The 24585-nt window shown below is 29.0% G+C and overlaps 4 protein-coding genes and 1 long non-coding RNA gene across 9 annotated transcripts in view; 3 read left to right on the forward strand and 2 right to left on the reverse strand.

Moving 5' to 3' along the window:
- Nucleotides 1–9247, forward strand: part of LOC122718176 — a 29501-nt gene extending 20254 nt beyond the window's left edge. The window contains exons 7-9 of the mRNA XM_043942988.1: nt 5427–5609; nt 8275–8359; nt 8607–9247. Coding sequence (XP_043798923.1) covers nt 5427–5609; nt 8275–8359; nt 8607–8676 — 338 coding nt within the window. The 3' untranslated portion in view covers nt 8677–9247. The remainder of the gene's footprint in view (nt 1–5426; nt 5610–8274; nt 8360–8606) is intronic.
- On the reverse strand, nt 5591–16136 carry LOC122718175 (HEAT repeat-containing protein 1). 4 transcript variants are annotated; one of them, XM_043942983.1, is made up of 8 exons: nt 16080–16136; nt 15832–15973; nt 11124–15760; nt 10730–11047; nt 10151–10605; nt 9612–10062; nt 9358–9502; nt 5591–5706 (listed from the first exon to the last, which is right to left on the reverse strand). In XM_043942983.1, exons 2-8 carry the CDS (start codon nt 15971–15973, stop codon nt 5675–5677), a joined length of 6180 nt encoding a protein of 2059 aa, XP_043798918.1. In that variant the 5' UTR covers nt 16080–16136; the 3' UTR covers nt 5591–5674. The 4 variants fall into 4 exon arrangements, with proteins under 4 accessions (XP_043798918.1, XP_043798920.1, XP_043798922.1 ...); XM_043942985.1 differs by having other exon boundaries at nt 15832–15992; nt 16080–16134; XM_043942987.1 differs by lacking the exons at nt 15832–15973; nt 16080–16136 and having other exon boundaries at nt 11124–15136; nt 15222–15300.
- A 164-nt stretch (nt 16137–16300) lies between these two features.
- Nucleotides 16301–18539, forward strand: LOC122717993 (MIP18 family protein galla-2). 2 transcript variants are annotated; one of them, XM_043942606.1, is made up of 4 exons: nt 16301–16705; nt 16763–16842; nt 16901–17137; nt 18406–18539. In XM_043942606.1, the coding sequence occupies exons 1-4, from the start codon at nt 16576–16578 to the stop codon at nt 18433–18435; spliced, it is 477 nt and encodes a 158-aa protein (XP_043798541.1). In that variant the 5' UTR covers nt 16301–16575; the 3' UTR covers nt 18436–18539. The 2 variants fall into 2 exon arrangements, with proteins under 2 accessions (XP_043798541.1, XP_043798540.1); XM_043942605.1 differs by lacking the exon at nt 18406–18539 and having other exon boundaries at nt 16901–17278.
- Nucleotides 17226–19411, reverse strand: LOC122717992 (mitochondrial inner membrane protein OXA1L). The gene is made up of 8 exons (XM_043942604.1): nt 19139–19411; nt 18859–19030; nt 18716–18790; nt 18304–18624; nt 18167–18246; nt 17816–18079; nt 17577–17742; nt 17226–17507 (listed from the first exon to the last, which is right to left on the reverse strand). The coding sequence occupies exons 1-8, from the start codon at nt 19199–19201 to the stop codon at nt 17341–17343; spliced, it is 1308 nt and encodes a 435-aa protein (XP_043798539.1). The 5' UTR covers nt 19202–19411; the 3' UTR covers nt 17226–17340.
- A 521-nt stretch (nt 19412–19932) lies between these two features.
- Nucleotides 19933–22448, forward strand: LOC122717994. Its single transcript, XR_006347293.1, has 3 exons — nt 19933–21253; nt 21367–21923; nt 22354–22448. It is a non-coding gene; the product is annotated as an uncharacterized LOC122717994 (long non-coding RNA).
- Nucleotides 22449–24585: the final 2137 nt, after the last annotated feature.

A 24585-nucleotide genomic window follows, 5' to 3' on the forward strand; every position in this document is an offset into this window, starting at 1 on the left:
AATCGGTTTATTTTTCGATTGATAACGACATTTTTGCTAATTATATCTGCTGATTGAACAGGTATAAGTTTCAAAATATCTCATATATATTTTTTTCCAGTAATCACATCGAAATATATTGATTTTTTTCCGATATCTATTTATAAAATATATTACAAATCAATGATTCTAATATTGATTAAAAAATAAAATACAAATAAATATAAATATGTATAATAAATAATCAAAGATAAATGTAATTAAGCAAAAATTATTTTATCTTATCTCGTTTCGAAAGGATATTTAAAATAATGGATTCTTAAAATATCAGAAAAATTTTCATCAATATTTCGATAACGACACTTTTTTTTTTTTTTTTAAAGAATTATATCATCGTGTAAGTCAATAAATCAATTCCAAACATGGGAACGCGGATCGTTCGTGGAAATGCATCCAATATTATCAATTTATCCAATTTTTCTTATCCCTCTCATACGCCATTATACTATCAATCTTCATACCGAGAGAGATCTCATTCACAGTTGGCTTTCATCGTTCCACCTCTTGAAATTATAAGTCTAGATATCAAGCGGAGATAAATTCATATTTTTCTCTCGATGGCCATCTTCGAAATTCAACATACATTGTCGTATTAATATGATAAAATTTCGCATCGACTATTCTTTCTCGCGACTTCTGTTGAACACCGTTCGAGAAACGTGAACGGCGCGTGGTTCGATCGGGAAAAATAAAGCGATTATAGCGGAACGAAGTGTCGATAATTCAGTGACCCGTGACGGATCAACTACGTTACATCAAAAACTTCCCATATTGAACGGAGATAGCGGATCGTTCGATTTTCACGTAATCGAGATCGTTCTTTCTTTTTCTTTTTTTTTTCGCCGTATCAGCGATCGAATTGCATCGATGCAACTGACACAGAGGGCAATGAGACAATGTGACGAAACTTGATCAGACCATTGCTCGATTTTCTCGATTTAACATACACATTGATATACAGGATGGAGATTACTATAACAGTCGATGAGATTTTAATAGACGATGAGGAAACTTAAATGTTGAAATCGATGAGAACGATATATAGAAAGTGATACGAGATTATAAAATGTGTAGAGAAATGTTTTTCACAAGTAAGTTCTCAATTAAATTTGTAAAAAGTGAATATTCAAGAATATATTGAAAATCGACTGAGATTTAGAGTAGAATTTTCGAGTAGTTTTTGATACATGTTGATATCTTGCAGTCACAAGATCTGAACTTTTTTTTATACCCCCTTGATGTAAATTTGGAGTTATATCGTTTATAATCGAACTCTGCCAAGTTTTCTATTAAGCAGTTCATTGAAAGTCAATTTCGAAATTAGAAATTATATAGTTATTATTTGTTTTTAATATTCACAAGTTTTCACATTTCAACGATTCTATACCTAGAAACGCATTAAGATGCAAAGGAATACAAGAGAGAAGAATGTAAGTAAGGAAAATATTATAATTCTTGGAAATTCAATATGATAATTGATTTATAAGATATTCAATTCAAAAATTAGAGATATGCAAATATATTAAAATAGAAATTGAACACGACGAAATTATAATATTCAATACGTATGTAGAGTCATACAATATCTCAAAATACGACTAATCGACAGTTAGCTGAAAGATTATATCGATGTTTAAAGTTCATTCGATTCAGATAGATATAGATCTGAATTATTTACATGAAAATGATTACATGAAAATAAAAAATTGCGATTAATCGCGGATAAATGAAAATTAATAGATTAATAATTAAACAATGAGAAAACAATCAGCGAATCGATAATATAAGATCCAAGAAGTTGAACGATAATCGATAAATTTTAAGAATTATCGAGTTAAGCGTAAAAGTTTTATAATTATTCTTTACTATGTTCTTTTTTTCCATTTTTCTTCTTCTTTTTTCCATTAATCATAACGTAATACATAATGTTATCCGAATGGACTTTGTACAATAAATTTATAGCTTTTCATTATATTATTTCCACAAGACATTAAATCATTAGATGTCGCGGAACTTAACAGAGTTCGCAATCATGTAATAGTTCAATAAACCGAATTCTTTCGAGCTGAACTAATACGATACACATTTTTATTTTTATTTTTCAAAAATCGAATGCTATTCGATCGTAAAATTTATTTTTGTACGGACTCGAAATAAAAACCTTGCGTCTCTGGAAATAAAATTTCCTGGCCTTGTGATCCGAAGAAAAGAAACAGATATTTTTGGCATTCTAGGAAACTATTAATATTACACTCTATCTAAAAATTTTTATATTTTTAGTCGATATTTTTAATCATTAACTCGCATAAATGATGACAAAATTTTTAATCTAAGAAATTTCTAGGAGATTGATTTATAAATAAAAAAATCATTACTCACCAGAATTATAAAATATTTCTGAATTTAAAAGATTTGAAGATTAATCGTGAAAAGAAGTGTAAATATTTATATATACTTTTCTTCTTTTAGAAAAAAATCCATTTGTACACTACTCTCCTCTACTTCTCTACGTTATTGTCATCAATTCTTTTGATCTTCTACTTCGCACACGTACACACACTCTCTCAAGTTTCTTCAACCATCTGTTGCCAAGTTACATTTCCACAATGAAGCCTTATTAATTATCACTCAATGACGATAATTTCTAGAGAGAGAATAAAGATACCATTGAATCTTGTTCTAATCTTTTCATTGGTCGCTTTTAAAATCGGTAATCGACTCTTCTCAAAATATTGGTCGACTATTTGGATAGGTGATTATTGAAGAGGAACACTTTAACCGCTTATCGTACTCGTAAATTCACGTTTCTATTGCTTTTGTCTCTCTGATAAGGGCACGCATCTTTGTTCAAACGTGTAAACGATGGTATTTATAGTGAGCAATATTCTCTCTTCCTCCGCGAGCGAAAGACGGAGAAAGTGTTGCGTGCGACCGTGGTTGTTTCATGGCTCGTAATAGCTATTTTCCTCGAATATCATCCGGAAATTTTCGTTTGTTCCCATTTCACCGTGTATTTCAAAAGTGATTCGTGCGTGATCTTCGCGTGATCATATCTTGTTTCGTGTCAATTACTTTCAGCGATTCCAAATTAAAGTTTATAAATCTTCGCCATTTTGAAAGAGACATTTTTGCTTGATAAGGTATCGAATAAGGTATGGTTTCGATACTCTATTTTCCGCATTATAATTATATAAAATAGAATGAACGTATAAAGTGAAATTCTAGAATTTTTTTTTTCTTCGTATGAAAATTAAAATTATCTCCTTTTTTTTTTCAAAAATAATCATTTCCAATCGCATGATCGCATTCAAAATTTTCTTAAATTCTACAGAGTACAGATGTATAATTTATAATACAAATTTCAAAATTAGCAGTGCTATTAAATTAGCAGAACAAGTGCAATCAAACAGAAAACAATCACGTGGATATACTTTAGCTTCAACAATTGGATATTAATTTCGAATTCGTAGAAAAATTCTATTCCCTCCGCAGCTTATTGCAATTTGCATTTCGAAAATATAAATCCTGTCCGATGTTAATCCTTCACGGTCGAAACTATTCGCGAATATATTTTCGTGAAAAGAAACGACGATTCAAACGCGATCGTAAACGTTTTATAGGCCTTTGCCGGTCTAACGCGGCTTCGATATTATCGAGGCGTCCTCGAGGGCGCGGATTCTTCTCCTCTAAAAAACAGAAGCCGTATTCGAGAGTTGGCCGTTCGTCTTTCGCGGCCAAAGCTTTGCAATCGTAAAACGTGTATACATTCCTCGAAAGAAAAAAAAAAAGGATTTATTTCTGCGTAATTATACCGCCTCGAACCAAGGAACACCATTTTTATTATTAGTTATTATCGAACGCGATACACACATTGAAACGTTGAAAATGATCTACATCTTTTTCATCGATAACCAATATATATTTTACGTTTCTCTTTTTCTTTCTTTCTTTCTTTTTTTTTTTTTTTTTTTTTTTTTTGTGAAAAACATTGAGAAGACTGTGATTTCTGTGCAGTTTCCTTTTTTTTTTAATTTTTATTCTTGTTTTTCATGGCTTGTAGAAATTTTACTTTTACAACGTTTCTCGCTTCTTTTTTACTTTTATTTTAAACTTTTTGCAAAACTTTGGTAACATTATTTCAAAGAAATAATTAATAATAAAAAAATAGGAAAAAATAGGAAAATTGAAAATAATGTGATAATTGGTAAAATGGCCAATTATGTGATGCACTCGTTGTAACCCATTCCGGTTTTAACGATAAAAATTATATGCCGCAACACTCGTTAATTTGTAACATACTCGATAACACACTTGTTCACTTCAGTGAAAATATAATAATGATTAAGTAATTTATTACCTTGACACCGGTATAAAAAAGTTTTATTCGTTTTTTTATTCATTTTTTATTTTATTTTCAACGAATTTTTAGTAATCAATTTTGCAATGAAAAAGTTGAATAGGTTTTTATTATTGCTTTTCAACCTTGAACTGAAAAATAATGATTAAAAAAAATTTCTGAAAAATGTTATTCCACAGAGTTTAAAAAGTATGAAACTTTGTCATCGAAATCTGAAATCATCCAAGTTCTCTCGTTATCAGTTATCTTATCGATCATTTTTCTTTAGAAAGATAATTTCTTATCGATATTATTTTTGTTTTTTTTTTTTTTACGTTTAAATTGTAAATTCGCATGTCCTTCAAAATCGCTATCAATGTTTAAAAAATTTATCCATATTTTCATATGGGTATTTATATTTATATATATAAAGGTAAATAACATGAAAATTCAATTTTTAAATTATTAAATTAAAATTTTTAATAATATTATCTGTATTAATTAAAAAATTTATAATTAAAATGACTTCCTATAATCATTCTCTTTCAATAATTTGATCAGATACTTTTCCTAGAATATAATTATATGTATCAATTAATAGTATAAATATCCACTGAAAGAAGATTAAAAATTAGAATATATTTTATGTTCTTCTGAAAAAAATGAAAAAATTAACACAGTCAGTTGTTAATTAATATAAATTACTTGATTTCATAAAAGTCTAATTACACTTTGATATTAAAATTTCGAAATTGTGGAAAAGTGGAATTCATCAATTTTTCATAACTTCAAATTATATCTTATAAATGCACAATATCACTGTAATTTCCAATTCTCTCTTTTTCTCAGAAAAAAAAAAAAAAAAAAATCCTGAAAATTATCTAACGCCATCTTTACAAATTTTATATCGTAACCATAGAAATTTATCTTCTCGTTCATGTTGAAAGAACGAGAAGCCATTTTGGGCCATCAAACATAGATTCATTTCAAATAGTCAACTATTGATTTTCTCATCCAATGAAATCATATCTTCTGTTTGATATTTAAACAGCCACATCAGCGCTGATCCTGAAAACGGAACACGATCATAATCGGTTGTCCAGCCTTTCCGGGGACAATATCCTTGGCACGGGGGTTAGAATTGGACGAGGCGAGGACGCAGTCGCGGTTGGTAACAGGAACATTATGGATTCGGCGCAATCAGCAATGATGAAGCAATCAGACTACGTCGTAGGTTAGTAAACCCTCCTCCAATATATTTTTTTCAAAGTGTTTTATTTATCATTCTATTCGATTCTATTAAATTTTCTCCCATTGGATCGAATTGATTTCTGAAATTGTTAATACCGGTTAAAATTTCTCTTCGTGTATGAAAATTTCGTGAAGAAGAGTAATCGTTTGCGAGACAAGTGCTGTTTGAAGACGAATCATTGGATTGTTACGTATATTTTGTTCGTATAATATACTTTTTTTTATTATTAAAAATATTACTTTTTTTTTATTATTATCATTCCATGTTATATCTTATTAAATTCGAATTATAATATATGATCAAAATGAAACAGGAAATAAGCAAAAATTGTATTCTATCGATAATCTTATTTTTTTATAATAAAATATTATGTATTTCTGGCAATTTCTGAACAATGATATTGAAATTTAAAAAAAAAAAAAATTCTCATAATTGCCATATAATGTGAATTAACATTTGAAACTATCTGGATGTACATGTGTTATATAATAGCTAACTATAAAAGCTTAATAATAAGTATAATTTTGTCGATGACTGACACGCGATATTTTTTTTATCTTTTTTTCTTCTTTTTTCTATCGTCAATGATATAATTATTTTATAAACTTGTTTTATATATCTTTTATTCACAATCTTTTGAAAATGGAATTAATTTAAAATTGATTCGATTTAAATTATTTATATATTTGGGCTCTTATATACAATTAATAAAATTTCTTAAATAAATAATATTGAAAAATTCTTATATTTTTTTACTCAAATAAGATTCATTCATTTTTAAAAGTATGCAAACAGAAATCTGCGTCATAGAATATATCACCTGTTAAATTATTATCATATTAAGATTTTTCTAATTTATTTAAAATAGATAGTAGATATTTGCGTGGAAGATTATGAAATTATATAAAACATTATGAATAGATCTAAATAATTTGGCGTCTAGAAAGCATTCATTTGCATTTATTTAATACTTTAGAATTATGAGTATTAAGACGATATAATGAATACAGATATATTATTTATCTTGTGTTTGCTTTTATTAAAATCTAATATCTAATAAAACAAAAAATCTAATATTCTAGTGTTCGATACACGTCGGCTGTCGAGAAAAATCAATTATTTTTTTAATCATGTTATAATATCAGTAAATCTCTATTATATAATATATTAACAATATTGTTAAACTATTAATAAATTATCGTGTAAAAGATATTAAATCAAACAAATAGTATTTTTGAACAAATATAATTTATAGCTATAAAAAAATCCTCGCAATAATTATTTTGTTCAAATCTGAAGACTTTTGGTTATTGAAATGTGAGTGTGATTCGTTTGATTTCTATTATTATGGAATAATTATCAGAAAGATTATATTCCATTTAATTTTAATTCGATTGAAATTAATTTCTGAATTTCATGTAAACACATTTATTAAAAATTGCGAAAATCTTATTTATCTATATTTATCATTGTTTACATTTATTTATATTTAAATTGCTTTGGTGATTTTCATTTTATTGATAATTCGATATCGGCCATGAAACCAACAGATCAACAAATCTTATCGAACTTAAGGATAAATTGTATTGAAAAAAATAAATTGAAAGATTTTTAAATGACGAAATTAGAATTGATTATTAATTTTATATTTGTTAGATAATTAAAGAAATAAATATTTAATGATATGATAATTTCAGAAAAAAAGTTCGAAAGATCGTAAAGTGTAATTAAAAATTCGATTTCAATATAAATAAAGTGATTTGTACATTGATTAGCCATTATGGATTTTGCATCGAATATCAGCTTGAATGTCATGATTGAATGACTGGAAACAGAACAGAGTTATTGAATTAAATCCATTTGGCTTATCTGATCAATATTAATAAGAGTATTATTAAATATAATTAACATGCATCTCGTTTTTGTTGTAATGTCAAAATCTTCTATATATATATATATATTTTTTTTTTATATTATAATCTTTTATTTATCATTCATCGTTGGTAAAAAAAAAAAAAAAAAAAAAACATTATTTAACTTCCTTCGCGTAAATATGTTAATTTCAAATAAGAAATTCTAAATAAGATATTTATCTTTGGTAATACAAATTATCAGTATACCTACATAAATTAAATTACTTTTTTTATATAAGATTTTTTCTAATATTTTTAATTTCCTCGATATTAAGAATCTAATTTTCATCGAATTACCATTTTTTAAAAAGATTGATGTAAACTTTTTTAAAAGATTAATCCACAATAAATAGATCCAACTTTTCTATAATTTCAAAAAATTGAATTACTTTTTAAGAAAAAGAAATACAATATATAAGCCACAATGATCAAATGTCAACTTCGAATAGTAGTATCTCATAGAGATCTCTAGAGTAATATAATTATAATCATCAAAAAAAAAAAAAAAATACATATGTCTTCGCCTTCGTTTACATTAGTTTCAATCAAATGATTATCAGAGCGCGGAAACATTGCGAGCGAATAAAGCAAACTTCGATCGATTAGTCAGCCCGGGTATAAAGTTCACTGTGCCATGTGCTTCGAGGAAACCGCAAAATGGCGAATCAAAAGACGAAAGTTTTTATAATTCGATGTAAATTTACCACTAATCTTTGCTTTTCTTTATTTTACAGACGTTGTCTTGCCGACAGTCCTGATTGCTCTTCTGTTCGTTGGAAACGCCATCATTGTGTATATTATCTTCCAATATAGAAAAAGGTGAGAAAAGATTGTGAGAATAATAATACAACAGTATCAATTGATCGTTTCAAAGTTCTGATTTTTCTCGCAACCCATTCAGTTATTCATAGAAATTAATAATTTGGTAATATATTCTTGATTTGTTTCTGAATCTGAATCCCTCAATGAATCGAACATTTTTTTCATTTGATTTGAAAAATCAAAGTTTTATCGACTTTTAAATTTTTTAAATATTTTTCTAATATGAAAAATTTTTCAATTATAGAAAAGTTCCAACGATAGAGCAGGGCGAGGAGATGTCCTTGCGGAACGCGGCTGAAGTGCCACAAGTGTGATTTGCACGAGGATCGACAGTTAAATTTTCACGGTGCCAGCCCAAAGCGTCAGTGAGAAGGCCTATGTTGCATTTTTTTCTACGAGGATGATCTCCAAACAAAAATGGATCTCTAGTAAAAAGTAAATCGTCGAAGGGCATCGATCGCTATTTTTTTTCTCTCTTCTGAATTTCCGCGAGGATTGTCATTGAATCAAAAATATCTTAAGAGACTCGTATTTGATTTCAATGGTTTCACGATTTTCGATGAAAAAGAACGATTGAAAAAAATATTATCTGTTACGACCGTGAAATTTTCGGGGACGCTCTAGAAGAAAAGATTATAAATATGTTCGTCGCCGTTTATAATAAGAATCGTTGTCAATATTTAGAAAACCAGGCGCCTAGTTAGTGCCACGATCTACGTACACTTATACGTACACTTACTACAAACACATGTACACATACACAAACGCGAATACTTACGATAATGTATTATAATGTAAGGAAATAATATATTCTATATTTCGTCCAAATTGTGACTAAGTTAAGAATAAACTGATGTTTTCATAATATATTTGCTTTTGTAAGTATTTCGTTTATATTTCTTTTTACGTAAAAATGATAGTTTCATATATAATTTCGTTAAAAAGTTAATTATATAAATTAAAAAATATTTAAAAATATTTTTGCAAAGGTTCACCTAAGATCTCTTCAAGAGTGCGTACTGCATTTTGCGCACACTTCTCTGTACCTTCGTCTTCGTCTTCTAATAATTCTGCTAAGAAAGGTATGGTTTCTGGTAGAAGTGGCATAAAATCTTCGCCAAGCTTTCTTACAATTTCAACCTATTCATTAAAAAAAAAAAAAAACATTAATCAAATTTATTCATGAATTTTAATTGGCCATTTTTAATCAATTAAAGCTGTGACTCAAAAAGAAATAAAATTTACTTACCACTGCATTCGTTGCAGCGTTTCTAACATACGGTTTCGAATGTCTGGTCTTTAATAATGTTTGATATACTAATTGTTTATGTAAAGAATCATCGGGAATGGCACTGGCAAATGCTGCGATACAGGGTACAATTAATTCCTTCGCTCTCTTCTGATAATCCTCTGTAGAGCCCATAGTATTTTCCAATTGATCCACAATTGGTTGAGCCAGTACATCAAATCTTTCTTGATTCACGAAATTATGCGCATCGTAACTGAAGACTCGATAAAGAGTCAATAAAATGGCTTCGACTAATTCGATTTTACTCGATTCTTCGGGCAAAGTATTCTCTTGCGGTTCCTCGTTAATCATTGGATTATTACTACTTAATAGTATTGCCGCATGCTTGAGAAAATGACCAGCAAAGAGAACAAAAAGAGATTTTAGACATTCTGCTATGTTAGCTGAAAGTCTACAAAAAAATATATCAAAATTATTTAATATATAAACTTTATGAATAAAAAAAAATAATTTGTTTTTAAATTGTTTAATTGACGCACCTATAAAACGTAATGTTTCGTAATTTATATTGTGGATTTCTGGCAGCCCAATCGTATAATTTATAATAAAGTGGTCTAAAAGTAGTCTCGCTTAATTTTAATACCAAAGCAACTAATGCTTTGCTGGCGCTTTCTTCTACGATTATCACGTCTTCCATAATCAATTCCGATCCATCTATTTCCATGACATCTTCTGAATTAAAAAAATCTTCACGAAATTGCAAAATTTTCAGGAAGAAAGTTCCCAAATCCGGTATAGCTGCATTTATATCGGTTGGTTGAACACTATTGAAAGATTCGGCCAACACATTCATTAATGCTGGGATACATTTATATGTTCTTTTTGCAAGTAACGTTGTATATGTCCTGTTAACAGCTGGCAATAATATTCGCAAAGGTATACAAGAAGAAAGTTTTTGGGTGGTTGCATTCAATCTGGATTGCACAATGTTAATCTATGATAACAATAAAGAAAAATATTATTTAAAATTCGTATAATATGATTTATGTAAATATAGAATTTATGAGAGAAATGTAGTGAATTGATTTTAAGATATGTGATAAATTATTAAATCATACCTTTTGATGTTCGCTATCAGTATATACAGAATTCAATTTTGCTAGTTGAAACAATAACTGATCCAGATATAAGGATAAGAAGTTTCCAACAGATTCAACGATCTTTTGCAAAGCGCTGACTATACTGATAACTATTATATCTGGTACACCTTGGTGACAATGATCTTCTAACAATCGCAAAATCGCTGGTACGAATTTATTTAACGAATGTATAGCATGAATACGCATAGAGCTACATAATTCTGCGACACAAAGTGCAGCACTGCCTAACACGGGTCCTTCTCTCGTATTTAAAAGTTCAGTGGTCATTTCAAGAATCTGTAACAACAGAGAAAATACGGAATAAATATTATATATTTAATATATTTTTTCTTATTTTAAATAATAAACTTACCGGTTTGAAAAGTATAGGATGTTCACTAGCCAATAATTTTGCCAACAATTTTATAGTAATCAAAACAGTTTGCTGAACAATCTCTTGTTCTTGTGTTTCAGATTTTTCTTTCGCTGGAATTATTTGTAATAAAGAATCAATCAACGTTAACAAATCTTCATAATCGCCCTCGCTGAATTTTCGTTGTTGAAGACGAGTATTGAGAAGATCCAAGGCTTTCCTCTTTACCGTTAACAAATCATGTTCTATTAACTGTTTAATGCTGATTAAGAATATTCCATTTGGCAATAAATTGTTCACCAAATCTAACACATCATACAAGTGATGTAAAAGAACTTTCCAATACTTCCCGAATGATTTTCCTTGATATTTATCAGCGTTCTTTGAAGTGCTCTGAATCAATATAATCAATTCAACGATCAATTGATCATAATACGGTCTTATTTCATCTACTTGATCAGAATCCAATTCAGCAACCTTATTAATGAAATCAGGTGATGACAACAAATTGCTCAGAAATTGTACCAAGGTATACTTATAATGTCTTAATTGCTTAGGAGTACTATTAACAACATCAAATATATGTTTATATTTAAAAGACAATGCAACTTTTTTACCTTCTTCGTCTTCCATATCCACAGGCAATTCTTTCATGAATTGAATCAATTTCACGCAAACTTGAATAATCTTAATAGGTAAAAACTCTTGAGATACTTGAAGAGCAAATTCTAATCTTTGTCCTGATGTATTTTGGACGCGCACGGTTCTGGACATAACATGACTTTCGAAACTTAGCAAGTAATACAAATAAAAATAATTATCCAAAAGCTGCAATAATTTAACGAATAGAGGCATTCGTCTATGCTCTGGTATATCTGGTAATGAAACAATGAAAGTTCTTAAAAGCTCACAAGCGTGATTTTCATTTTCAGCCGCATTTATTATAGGAACTACGGTTTCGATAGTCTTGGATATTATTTGGATCGAATAAGCGTCATCTTGACGCACCACAGAACTGCCCATGAACGTGAAGATAGGCATAATAGTATATAATGCACAGCGTACATCGACCACCTTTAATAATGCTACCAAAACTAATAGGGCGTGATGATGAGTCTGAGGATTCCTCGAGGTTCTGATACACTGAGTGATCAGATCTATCTGGAGATGAGCGTCACGAATAGGCAGTTTTTTAATTGTCAATCGGTGAATAATGGACAATAATAATTGATTCGTGTATTCTATGGGACTTTGTTCTTCAAAACTCAGACATTTTTTAAGCAAATCGAAAAGAATTGGATAAAGCAATTCCTCTTGCTCGATATTGTCCGCTTGTTGAGCAAATTCTAAGAGAGTCACGCCACGTTTCCATTCCTTTCTGTTAATGATCGTTGGATCAGGAGGCGAATGAATGTGACTGAGTCGTCTTTTATTCTTAATACTCGTGTTGTTAGGTTCGACGTTCTTCAAATTCCACATGATCTTCAATTCGTCGACTATAAGCTGTGCATTTACTTGTATCTTTCTGAGTGCTCTGTTAGTCGTAGAAATCACATTTGTCATTTCGCATACCGTGGCCACGTCCACTAATTTAGCTAGAATCTTTTTTTGAAGATGGATGGAAACTTTTCCTGCACTCTCAAAGAAGGTGCTTTCTATCTGTTTCAAAAGAATAATACTTGGTGAATGATGAACATCAGATTCTGTGACAATTTCGATCTCATGCTCCTCTATATTGGTCTCAAACAATTGCCATACTTGTTCAACAGTAAGAGCCTTTACGGTTGCGCTATTGAACCTTTGAAGTATATTTTTCAACATATTTCCTGCGGATTTGTTCTTAGAATTTGTGTGAAGAATTTGGAGAAGTTGTAATCCAACAGGAGCTAATTGTTGAAGTATCGTAGATCCATTGACGTAAGCTAAAATATCCAAAAGTTGCGACTTGATGTGCAATGGACTTTCTTTGTCCATAACGATCTCGAATAACATTTGTTGGGCTTGTTGAAGATTTTTCCGAAGATCTGATTTCAATTGACTGCACACGTCTGGATCAGGTGATAGTAAAACGTAAAGAGATAAAGATAGTTGATCAGGATCAAGAGATATTTCTGGATTTCTATTATTGAGTTCTTGCAACAAGGATAAGAAAGGATCCATCGTTATGACAGCAAAATGTATAATTATCTCGAGAATCTTCAACGATGCTATCCGACACTCGTTGTTGTCTCTAGCTAATGAAAGCAACAAATTCGTAACAAAAACTTTATCTTGAAACGCCCATTGAATAGATTTATTTTGTTTCAAAAGTACCTGTGTTATTTTCAAACAGTGAAAAGAAGTTTGAACTTTTACAGGTTTTATATACAATTGGGAGAGAAAACGCACGAGATCTTTCACAGTGGCGAAATGTCTTTGAAAGAATATTTGTAAGCAACGAGAATAATGCTTGCACCAATATTTATTCTCTATTCCTTCAAAAAACATCTCGAGAAGTCTCAAAATTAAATTACTACGATGTTGATTATTCTCGAAATCGATTATCGGATTGGATTTCAAATCGAGACGTCTGTGAACCATCTCTAGAACATAAGTGCCTACTTGCAATGGTAAAACTCCTTGAGAAGTCAATTCAATGGCGGTTTGTATATTATTTCCGGTAATATTATTACAGTTCTGCAACATCTTTACTTGCGGATATTTTTTTATCATCTCTGTGGCCATTTCGATCACCTCTCGCGCTACTTCCGGTTGTATAGATCCTACAGGTACTCTACACACAGAGCCCAATAGAATCAGATTAAAAAACATGGAAGCTGCATCACCATGTGCGATTTGTTGTTTCATTGCGGTTAATATACTATCAGTTGGAGGTAATAGTTCCCAGTTTAAGATATTGTGAAAAGATGCTGATGAAACCGCCTCTGCATTTGGTGATCTTCCTAAATCTTTTTGCACATGTTGCATGTATACGTTATTCTTGGCGAAATTTGACTTCAATACTTCCATTGTGATATCTACGTCTGCATCATCGTTTGGAAATAAATATGGCAAAGATGTTATGAAAACACTAGTATCGTCACCAACTTCACAGAGTTCCAACAAGATTTTTAACGCTGGTTTTGCTAGTACTTTTCTACTGGTACTATGACAAGTCGATAATAATATTTTTAATTCCTCGATCAGAATATCTGCAGATAATAAAGCTGTTAAACGTTTCGTAGAAATAGATAGTAAAGCTCTAATTACATCTACTTCGGTGTCGCTAAATCTAGATTGAATTGTATTCGTCATCATCTCTCGAAAACTTTCAGGAATATCTACATCGGTTTCTGCCAACGTTTGCAACGCAATAATTCTTTGTTCCGGACTAATATGGATCAATCTATCAAGAATTCCTACAACTTCTTGCGTGTCTCTAGCTCCAAAATGCCAAGATGTGATAAATTCCAATGCTAATTTTGAATTTTTATCCGTATCGCTACGTTTCATCAATCCTTTCAAATAATCATCAAATCTTTCAGGATAAGTTCTTTCGAGATTGTGGTACAACTTCACAAGAAAATCTTTCGCTTCATTTGACACGTCACTCGAAAGGAATTCCTTTTGTAATACATTCCATAGGATAGTATCCACTCCTATATCGTCCAATTTGATTCGTGTTAATATTTCGTTCACCATTTTCTGTACTCGAATTGTTCCTAATGGATCTTCCAAAATCATACGGCAATTCGTTTGCAATAATGGTACAATGAATTTTAATATGTTTATGTTAGATGATTGAAATTTAATTGTGAGTTCGATGAACCAAGATAATTCAGATAATCGAGTTGCAAGACTTTTTGGTACTGTAGTGAGCTGATGAACTGGTATATTATATAAAAAAAATAGTAAAAGTAGCGCTTCTTCTTTCAGGTAAGTTTTCTTGAATATTTTTAAAAGCAATTTTTCCGTAGTTTCGTCCTTCAGTTTCATTTTCGACATTAACTTTGCTAGAATCATGTAAGTGCTGGCTGCAAAATCGGCAATGGAACTTTCTAAACCTTTCAAAATAGTTGATATCATATAACCTACTTGTACTTCGGAAATAATAGATACCTGTTCTATAGTTCCTAATAGTGAAGTTGTATAAAATGCATACAAAGTACTTAAAGAAGTGGCAGACTCAGAATGTATTTTAGTAGCAAAAACAACATGATTGCAAATTAATTTTAACAAAGCATTATCAGAACTAATACGGTTAATCAATGTTATTGAAGCTAAAGGAACACCAGGCTTTTGAAGAGGTTGTAACCAATGCCAATTATCTCCCTCATCAGATAGATCTAATAATTGTAATGCTCTTATAAACATCCGAGTTTCATGATAGGGTAATATTAGAAGCAAAAATTGATCTCTATTAAATTCGTGTATGCGAAATCTATATATAAGCCACTCAAGAGCTTTGTGAGCAACATTGAGCAAGAAATAAGGAGATAAAAATATAAGAAATCTTTCAATTTCTCCATCTAACTTTTTGTTAACTTTAATATCTTGTATAGCACGTTCAAGATTCAATGAACTTTGTGCAAAAAGAGTATTTTCAAATTCTAAAAATAGATTTGATAACTTTGTCAATTCTTGCAATCCATTCTGACCTAAAAAAAATTAATATATATTAATTACTTTTTTGATAAAAAAGATATATATATTTTATAAATAAACTCACCTATACTTAAAACTGTTTCTCTATCTAAATTAGCAGCTTCTCTAGGATCAAATAACAAACTAGCACGTTTTTTATCCTGAAGCAATATTCCAGTTTGAGGTGTTCTTAATTTCTTTAATTGTTCCGCAAGAGATGTAGTCATCTTAAAATTATAAATAATACTTTTTTATCACAAATATGTAGAAAATGTAATATGAAATATAAATTTGTAAAATATGCACATAACCCTGTATAACATATAATTTTACCTTGTTTTGATGTGTTGTAAATATGAAAAAATAAAACTTTATTAAATACAATATTAATAATTTGAAATTATAAATATTAAAATATTTCTAGTAATTTGGAATATATTAAATTATTCAATAAAATAAAAATATACATGTGCCACTTTATTATGTATTACGGAACAACACTGTAAGCAGCCATAATAGCGCATGTGCAAACTTCGATAATAGTTTCGACAAAACGTGATCGTTATAAGTTTATGGTGTAATAATCGTTTTATGTATTCATATTTTTTATATTTTATTAACAATAGTATTCAAAACAAAAAGCAATACGATATTAGATTTTATTTGATTATTAAAGTCTCTTCACTCCTGTGATGCATTATTGTTTTAAAAGGAAAAAACTATTAATTTTAGGTTAATTTCATTATCTCAATGTAAAAATTAATACTGAACAAGAAAATAATTTAATTTAATGATGTTTATATAAAAATATGTAAATCTAATATTTTTAATGGACAAAATGGGTGATAAATTGGAAAATATTAATCCCAAATTGTATAAAAAAATAGATGAAAGACAAATTACGGCAGAAGATGAAAATGAAGATATTGTAGATGAATTTGATGCGCGAGAAATTTTTGGTATGTATAATTAATATAATAATATATCTAATTTTCCGATAAATTTTTTATTTACAGATATGATTAGAAACATTAATGATCCTGAACATCCTTTAACTTTGGAAGAATTGAATGTGGTAGAACAAAGTCTTATTGAGGTAATATTATTAAATTAATGAAAAAAATCACTATAAAAATAATTTTATTTGATTTTAGATTGATAATAAAGCAAACATAGTTCATGTAAAATTTACACCAACAATACCACATTGTAGTATGGCAACATTAATTGGCTTATCAATTAGAGTACAATTATTGCGAGTTTTACCCTCAAGATTTAAAGTTAGTGTTGAAATTACTCCGGGTACTCATATATCAGAGACAGCAGTAAATAAACAATTGGCTGATAAAGAAAGAGTAGCAGCTGCTCTTGAAAACAATCATCTACTTGAAGTAATTAATCAATGTGTTGATATAAAATTTTAATATTAAAAGAATATATAAATACTAATATCTGTAGATAAAAAGTATTATATAATTCATTATTTTCTTATTTATTGAATTAAATTTTGAATTATTACAAGAGATTTATTACAATTAAATCTACAATTAATTAAATAAAGAAATGTTATATATAAGATTTCGTACATAAAATATTATTTTTTCACTGCTGACATTGATGCTGATGTTTGTTTTGATAAATTTACCACTGGATTATATTTAAACGTCTTCTTCAAAGGACCTTTAGCTTCCTCATTAAATTGTATCTTATCAGCATGTTTTAGAGATGATAATCTATTAGATATTTTCATGTTAATATAAGCTGAAAAAAATTGTTTGTATAAAATATTTGAAATTATATTTTAAATATTGTTGAATATTATAAAAGTACCATCATTAAATGTTTCTATAAATCCTTTTTTTTGACCTTCTCTTACATCGTGTTTGTGTTTTATAAGAGATGGAATATTATAATACGTTCTTATTTTTTGTGTGTTTAATAATTGATTTTCTATCAAAGTTATAAGATTTGAAATAGTCCAGTGACATAAAATGGCCTAGAACAAATTACTTATTTAATATGCATATTATATTCAATATAAAAAAAATTCTAATAATGATGTATCTTACTCCTGGAAATCTCATTGCAAATAAAAATGAAACAACTGGTATTGCTTTGAACATATGTCGCATTACTGGAGATATATTTCCACTATTATTCAATGCACGTGTAGAAATAACATACATTGTTACAGTAGTACATAATGGTAGCAAATAATATTGATCAGGAATAGTTAAATCTGTAAACCACAAGAGTCCACCTTCTTTTAAACTTTCTACAGGTTTATTAGTCATTCCTCTTAAAGCAACAAATACTGGTATATGAGCACCAATCTATTAAATAGATTATAGAAACAAATTATAACATTTTAATTATTGTAGATATACTAAAATATACTTTTTATATTACATAATACATACTTTTATAAAATTGGTTATTGGAAATATCTTGATTTTATTTTTTAAAAACAGTGTTTGTAATTCAGAAGCATATTGAGCAGCTAGAAAAAAAATGTAACATATATATTTAAGTTAATGTTATATTATTTAATATATACCTTCCATTGAATTTCCACACTTTCTTGCATCCGTCATATTTTCTTGTATTTTTACCATTTGTGGTAAAACATTATTTAATTTAGCATTATTTTTTTGTATAGCTATTGAACAGGGAAATGTTAAGAGTTTGATAACTGTGGAAGTTAATATAATTGTTGCCCACCATGGTAAGTCACAACTAATATGAAGCCATTCATAAAAAGATTGAAGAAGTCCAAAAGGACCATATCCACCTAATCCTAAGCTTTCAAAAGTAGCTTCACCATTTGCATGTAAATTAATAGTTTTTGTTATTTCTTCAACTATTGGTACAGGTATATCTTTAAAAAATATAAATATTATGTTTTTATTTATACCACTAAATGATGTAAAAATAAAAATATTAAACCTGATGTAAATATATTATATTACCTGGTATTTCATGTATAAGATCTTTTTCTATTACTGGACTATTTGTATCTGTTATGTTTGGTGTTACAGGTGAATCTAAAAGAAAAATTTTTTATTATTATATTTTGAAAATATATTTCAAATTAAACGCTTTACTAAAATACCTGATGTATTTGATACAATTTCTTTTGTTGTTATATGTGTTGTGCTTTCACATCGAATAAAATATATTTCATGAACTTTTAAACGTTTATGAACGTTGAGTACACAATCTTTTTTCGAAGGAATATTTGTTAAGTTATAAGCGAGTCCACTAAACTGACATTCTGTTGTTTTCTAAATATTTATTTTCAACATTATATATTTTCAATATATATTTTCAACATTAAAATAATTCGATTGTAACTACAGTAATATAACCTCAATGCAAAGGTTTTAACTTACTTGAAATTTTATAGATGTATTTAATAATTTTTGATTGACACGTACATACAATCGTGGTAACATATTATTTTATATATTATATATTAACAATATTATAATAAAATGAATAGAGTTGTAATTTAAAGATTTTTGTTTTACGTATACTTTACATCACAATACGTGTGTGAACATAATTTTTACCCTTTCTAAAAAAGATCATCGCATCGTAAGAAGTTGTCTAACTATATTCTAGATGGCATTTTAAGTACAATTTCAGGATTTTATTTATTTTTCAATTATTTAAACAATATTTAAACAATAATATTATTTATAGATGTCATTTGCAAAAATTATATATATATATATATATACATGTATTATGTATGTATATATATATATATACATAGTGTGAATATTTATAAACACATATTTTCAATTCATTCATGAAATATATCTTTTAAATATATCTTTCAATATTATGAATTATTATAGATATACGTTATTTTTTAATTTAAAAAAATGTGTAATAAGACATTTTTAAAAAAATTTTTTTTATTATATATATTTATAATTCTCTATAATATTGATTTTACAAAATAACTTTCTTTTAAATCAATAACAGGTATTTAGATTTAAAAGTTTAATATCTATGGTATTTCAATATTTTTTCGTTTTTGAATTGAGATGAATTTGAGATACAATACGAAACTATTGACACGACACTAGAATTATGTTGTCAGTACCGAATCACGTGATCGAATCTATTGCAATGACATTCAGTTTGCGTTCCAGAACGAGGGTTATTAAGACAGACCTGTTATTTAAGTTTTCTCTCGTGCCTTCTCTTCGATTTCATGCGATCTCTTCCTTTCTTTTCATCTGAGTTTAATATGTATAGTACCTTTAAAATATATCTTAATATGTAGTAGTTACTACTACTACTCGTTACAAAGTCGACTCTCTGTTGATTCAAGATGATAATGTATGACTGCGAGAGATTTCATATGAATAAAAACAAATTTAAAAAAGAAGAAAAAAAAAGAAAATCATGGAATAAAAGCAAAAGACGGCGCGCTTCTAATTACAGATTCACAACGTCAGCAAATGTCTGTAACTACTACTGTCTTAGCAGTGACTGACTGTTAATTTCTTCGAATATGAAATAATTCGGTAACTTGCTTTTTGGATGGTGCAATCATTATTTCGTTGTTATCTTTTCTTCCTTTTATGAATATGTACCGTAACATTCAATTAGACACGAATTAAAGCAATCAGTTTGAAATGATTCACAGAATTATTTTTGACATTGTCGTTAGAATATACGATTTGACTTGTATTGATTATTGAGCGTAACAATTTCATTTTTTTTTTTTTGTAAATTAATAATTAAAGATATTGTTAAATTGGATTAAATAAAGTTTGTATTTTTTATTGAATGAAATAAAAAATTTTATATATATTATATACAAAAAAGATAATGAAAGCAAAAGAAAGTAAGTTTCCGAATTTTTATTTCGTTTTCCGAGCTTTTAATCTGATATCTATCGAAGAATTTTTAAATTTATATAAAAAATAATTATTATGTAGCGTCATCCAATTGCGACGTAACAAAACAATGATCAACCATTGAAATTTTTTTTAAACTCTTTTACTAAACTCTTTAACTTTTTCAGAAACATGACGTTGCATAAAAGATCGAAGACCGTTTCCTAGACAAGATTGCCCACTTTACACTTGGATAGCAGGTCAGTGAAAAATAATGGGATTGTTCTCTGAAAAGAAGATAATGAAACAGAAGAGACGACAACGGGTTCTCGTGTCAACGTCGTATCGCGATCTTTTGATCGCGACCGATAAAACTCGTTTTGAAAATTTCTAAATCGTTTTCGACCATAACCTGAATAAGACGATTTAAATAAAATCATCATAAGAAAATTATTTATATATATATTAACAGAAGATCGTAAAATACGAGATTTTTGATTAATAAAATTCGATATAAATCGATTATCGATCAATTGATATCTCTAACTTGAAATTTGTCCAATGAAGTTGTCTGCTTAAATGTACATATTTCTCGACAAGTTCTATCAAAGTTTTTTTAAACGATTACATGGTTTATACATTGTAACGAAGGTAAGATATATTTTTTTCGTATCTAAATTATTAAATTTATTGAAATACAGTAGAGAAATATAGCATTGACAAATTTTATTAAATTAAACAAGCCTAATGAATTTTCCTTACAGTGTTAACTCTGCACAAATATGTTTCCTGGACTAGTCTATAAGAAATAATGATATCATGTAACTTATGTTACGGTTGTATGGATTAACCGTAAATTGGAAGATCGAAATCGTTGATAATTAGATCATAAATGTGATGGTTGATTTTGTGACGGCATACGAAAACGATCAATCGATCTCAAGAAGATGCTTGTCTATGACAAATTGCGTTCCAGACGACTCATCAAGACCTGATTGATTCATTCATCGCGATTTCATCAGTGATATTAGCAGCATGTGAGCAACATGTTTACCAATTATCGTGAAATTTGCACACTGAGAATCTTTTCTTTTTTTATGTACGCGCGCGATGAGAGTTGTTAATAATGATATGAATCAATGATAGCGTTGTAAATCAATTTTTAATTGCGATTCCGACTCAATCTGTTCTATCATTGTGACAGTGTTGCTAATATCGCGAATGAAATTCGACAGATAATACATTGTTTGTTTGATTTTAATAATTATCTGTCAAATTGTACATGATAAAAAAAGAAGTCTACGACTGGTTTGAAATCATAGTGAGTCAGTTTATATATTTCATAAAATATTATGTACATATATAAGGTTATTTCAAAAAATTTTTTCGTTATTTATGATTTTGATGGTCATTGAAAAATACATAGATTTTCATTTTTAATTGATATTAAAACAATCAGTTTTTCTTTAGATTTTCTGTTGTAAATTTTGGACTCTTTTATTCTTTTAAAATTTATTAATTATAATGTTATAAAATTAATAAATTACAACCTGATTAAGTTGACTTAATAATTTAAATAATGTAAGTAAAATAATAGATAAATATTCTAATAATCTTAATTATTATTTTGAAAAAATGAAATCATGGAAAAAAAAAATAAAAAAAAAAACGAAAAGAATTTTTGGGATCATTTAATACTTTGTTTTAACTGTAATGAAAAAAAAAAAATTATTATGGTTATATTATTTCAGGTAATAATCATATATGCATATCGTAATTCAAAAAAATCATTATATATATAATCAAACAAATTTCAATAAACATCATTGTGTTTTCGCTTTTTGAATGTTGATGTCGAAGAATCAATGTGTTGATGATAAAGAAAACGTTTCGTGTCTCTCTCTCTCGAGCCATTTTAAACGTCTTTATGAGTTTAGGCTGTTAACACGATCATGGAAACAGGTACGAGTTTTTTTTTCCTTGATGCCTTACTCTTCTATTATCTACGGGATCTCAGGTGGCTAGCGCCTGGCACGCATTCGTCAGGGACAAATGAAGTCGTGATTGGACAGGAAGTACGGCCAAAGAGCCGGCCACCGTGTTTCTCTTTCTCCTTTTCTCGATTATACCGAGACTGGTTCTTGGCTGGAATAGCTCGATAAAGGTCGAATTTACTGGTTTACCTGTCGAAAGTTGGAATATATTGTTGATTTCCTGTGACACCTATCGAATGAAAATTATAAAGAATATATATATTTTTTCGTATACTTTTTAATTTCTAAAAGATAACAAATTAAGAGTTGTTTTCATCTCTCGAATATATATATATTTCGAAGAAATTTTACTATATCATTACCATATCATCTAAAATCTTTTAAATTTTAATGAGTTCCAAATTTCTCTTTGTTAATCCAATGATAGTAATCCATCGTACATTTATAATGGAATACAATTCAAGTAGATCTCGCTATTTCGGTATTTCGATATTTCGAACACACGTATCCCAAGTTCCATATGATCTAAGTGGATAGCCTAACCGGAAACGAAGTTAACGAGTCGCTATTCGGCCGCAGATGCATCTAACGACTTCCTCGAAAGTCATCAAAATTGTTTGAATTAAAGATCGAGCGATTAAAGTTACAAAAGGGGAACAATGGTCCACCTTAATCAAATCGCATTAAAAAATCAAGAATAATAAGAAAATAAAGGGAGAATATCATTCTGTAATGGATGCAATCTGTTTGTTTCGTACTCGTATATCGGTCTCAGCCGCAATTTTTCCTGATCGTTGGCGACCAGGCTCTATTCCCCCTATGTATCCTTTCATGCTCATATAGCTCGCGTGTCGAGGTAATGGTATGTACAGAAGGATAATCTAACAGATACGCCGTCGTAGGTGCATCGTTGTGTGGGATCATAATGTGCAAAAGGAAATCGCCTCGCTTTAAGGTAAATGGTCGGGGAGTGCAGTGCGTGCCCGGCCGCGTGTGAACCACCACCGGTTTCCTTTCATTCACTAAAGTTTCTTCATCGCGAATGTCGCACGATTGCTACGCCCGATTATCGTTGTGCGAGCATCATCTCCGTGGTAAAAAGAAATTCTTTCGCGGAACCGATCCGTTAGCGATTAACGGGACCGTGTCTGCAAATTTTTATTTGAAAAAAAATTTGATAATGTAATTTTCATTTTTCTCACTTTAATTATCGTTATTAATATATAATGACAATTGATGTTAAATTGACGTGACGATAGTTTAAAGGTAGAAATTTTGAAATATTATTTTTTGTATATTTTGCGATACCATTTTCTATCGATATAATTAAAATTATATATCATTGAATATCATTGAATTAAAACGATATAATGAACGAATAAATAAATTAAGAGAATTAATATAATATTTTTTATATCGAATGAAATTATTCAGAGGTCATACATCGAGTTTTTCATCCGTGACGAAATCGGGAACATGCGAAAAAATAATACGAAACAGATTCCTCGATTAATCATGGAATCGGCATTGTCGGTACGGGAGAAATTATTTTCGATTAGAATTTTATGAGCTACGACCCCGTTGTTATGTATTATTGTTTGCAAAGCGCGAAATATAGTTCAGGAGATCGACCGTGTGCCCGATTGAAATATAAACAATTACGCGCTTCGTTTACATTCACCGTGTCTTTCACTCATTCAACGAGTGGATTTCGTTGTGGAACGATGTGTCGCGTTTATTCTACAATATATTATACAGAAATCGAGTAAGAAAGAAGGGGATTTTAAAGAACGAAGAAAAAAACGATGAAATACGTAATTGAATGGAAGATGACGGCCTCCATCGAAAAGATCGTCAAATCAGTCATGTTTGTCTTGGATTTAAAACACCATGTATCGGAAATCACACGTAACGAGGTGTATTAAAATTGTACCATCCAGCTCGATGAACGAAATTCGATAAAACACGGACCAATGGGCTTTTAGTCCA

The sequence above is a fragment of the Apis laboriosa genome, unplaced genomic scaffold, assembly GCF_014066325.1.
Source record: "Apis laboriosa isolate Shangri-la unplaced genomic scaffold, ASM1406632v1 scaffold5_cov152, whole genome shotgun sequence".
Classification (NCBI taxonomy): domain Eukaryota; kingdom Metazoa; phylum Arthropoda; class Insecta; order Hymenoptera; family Apidae; genus Apis; species Apis laboriosa.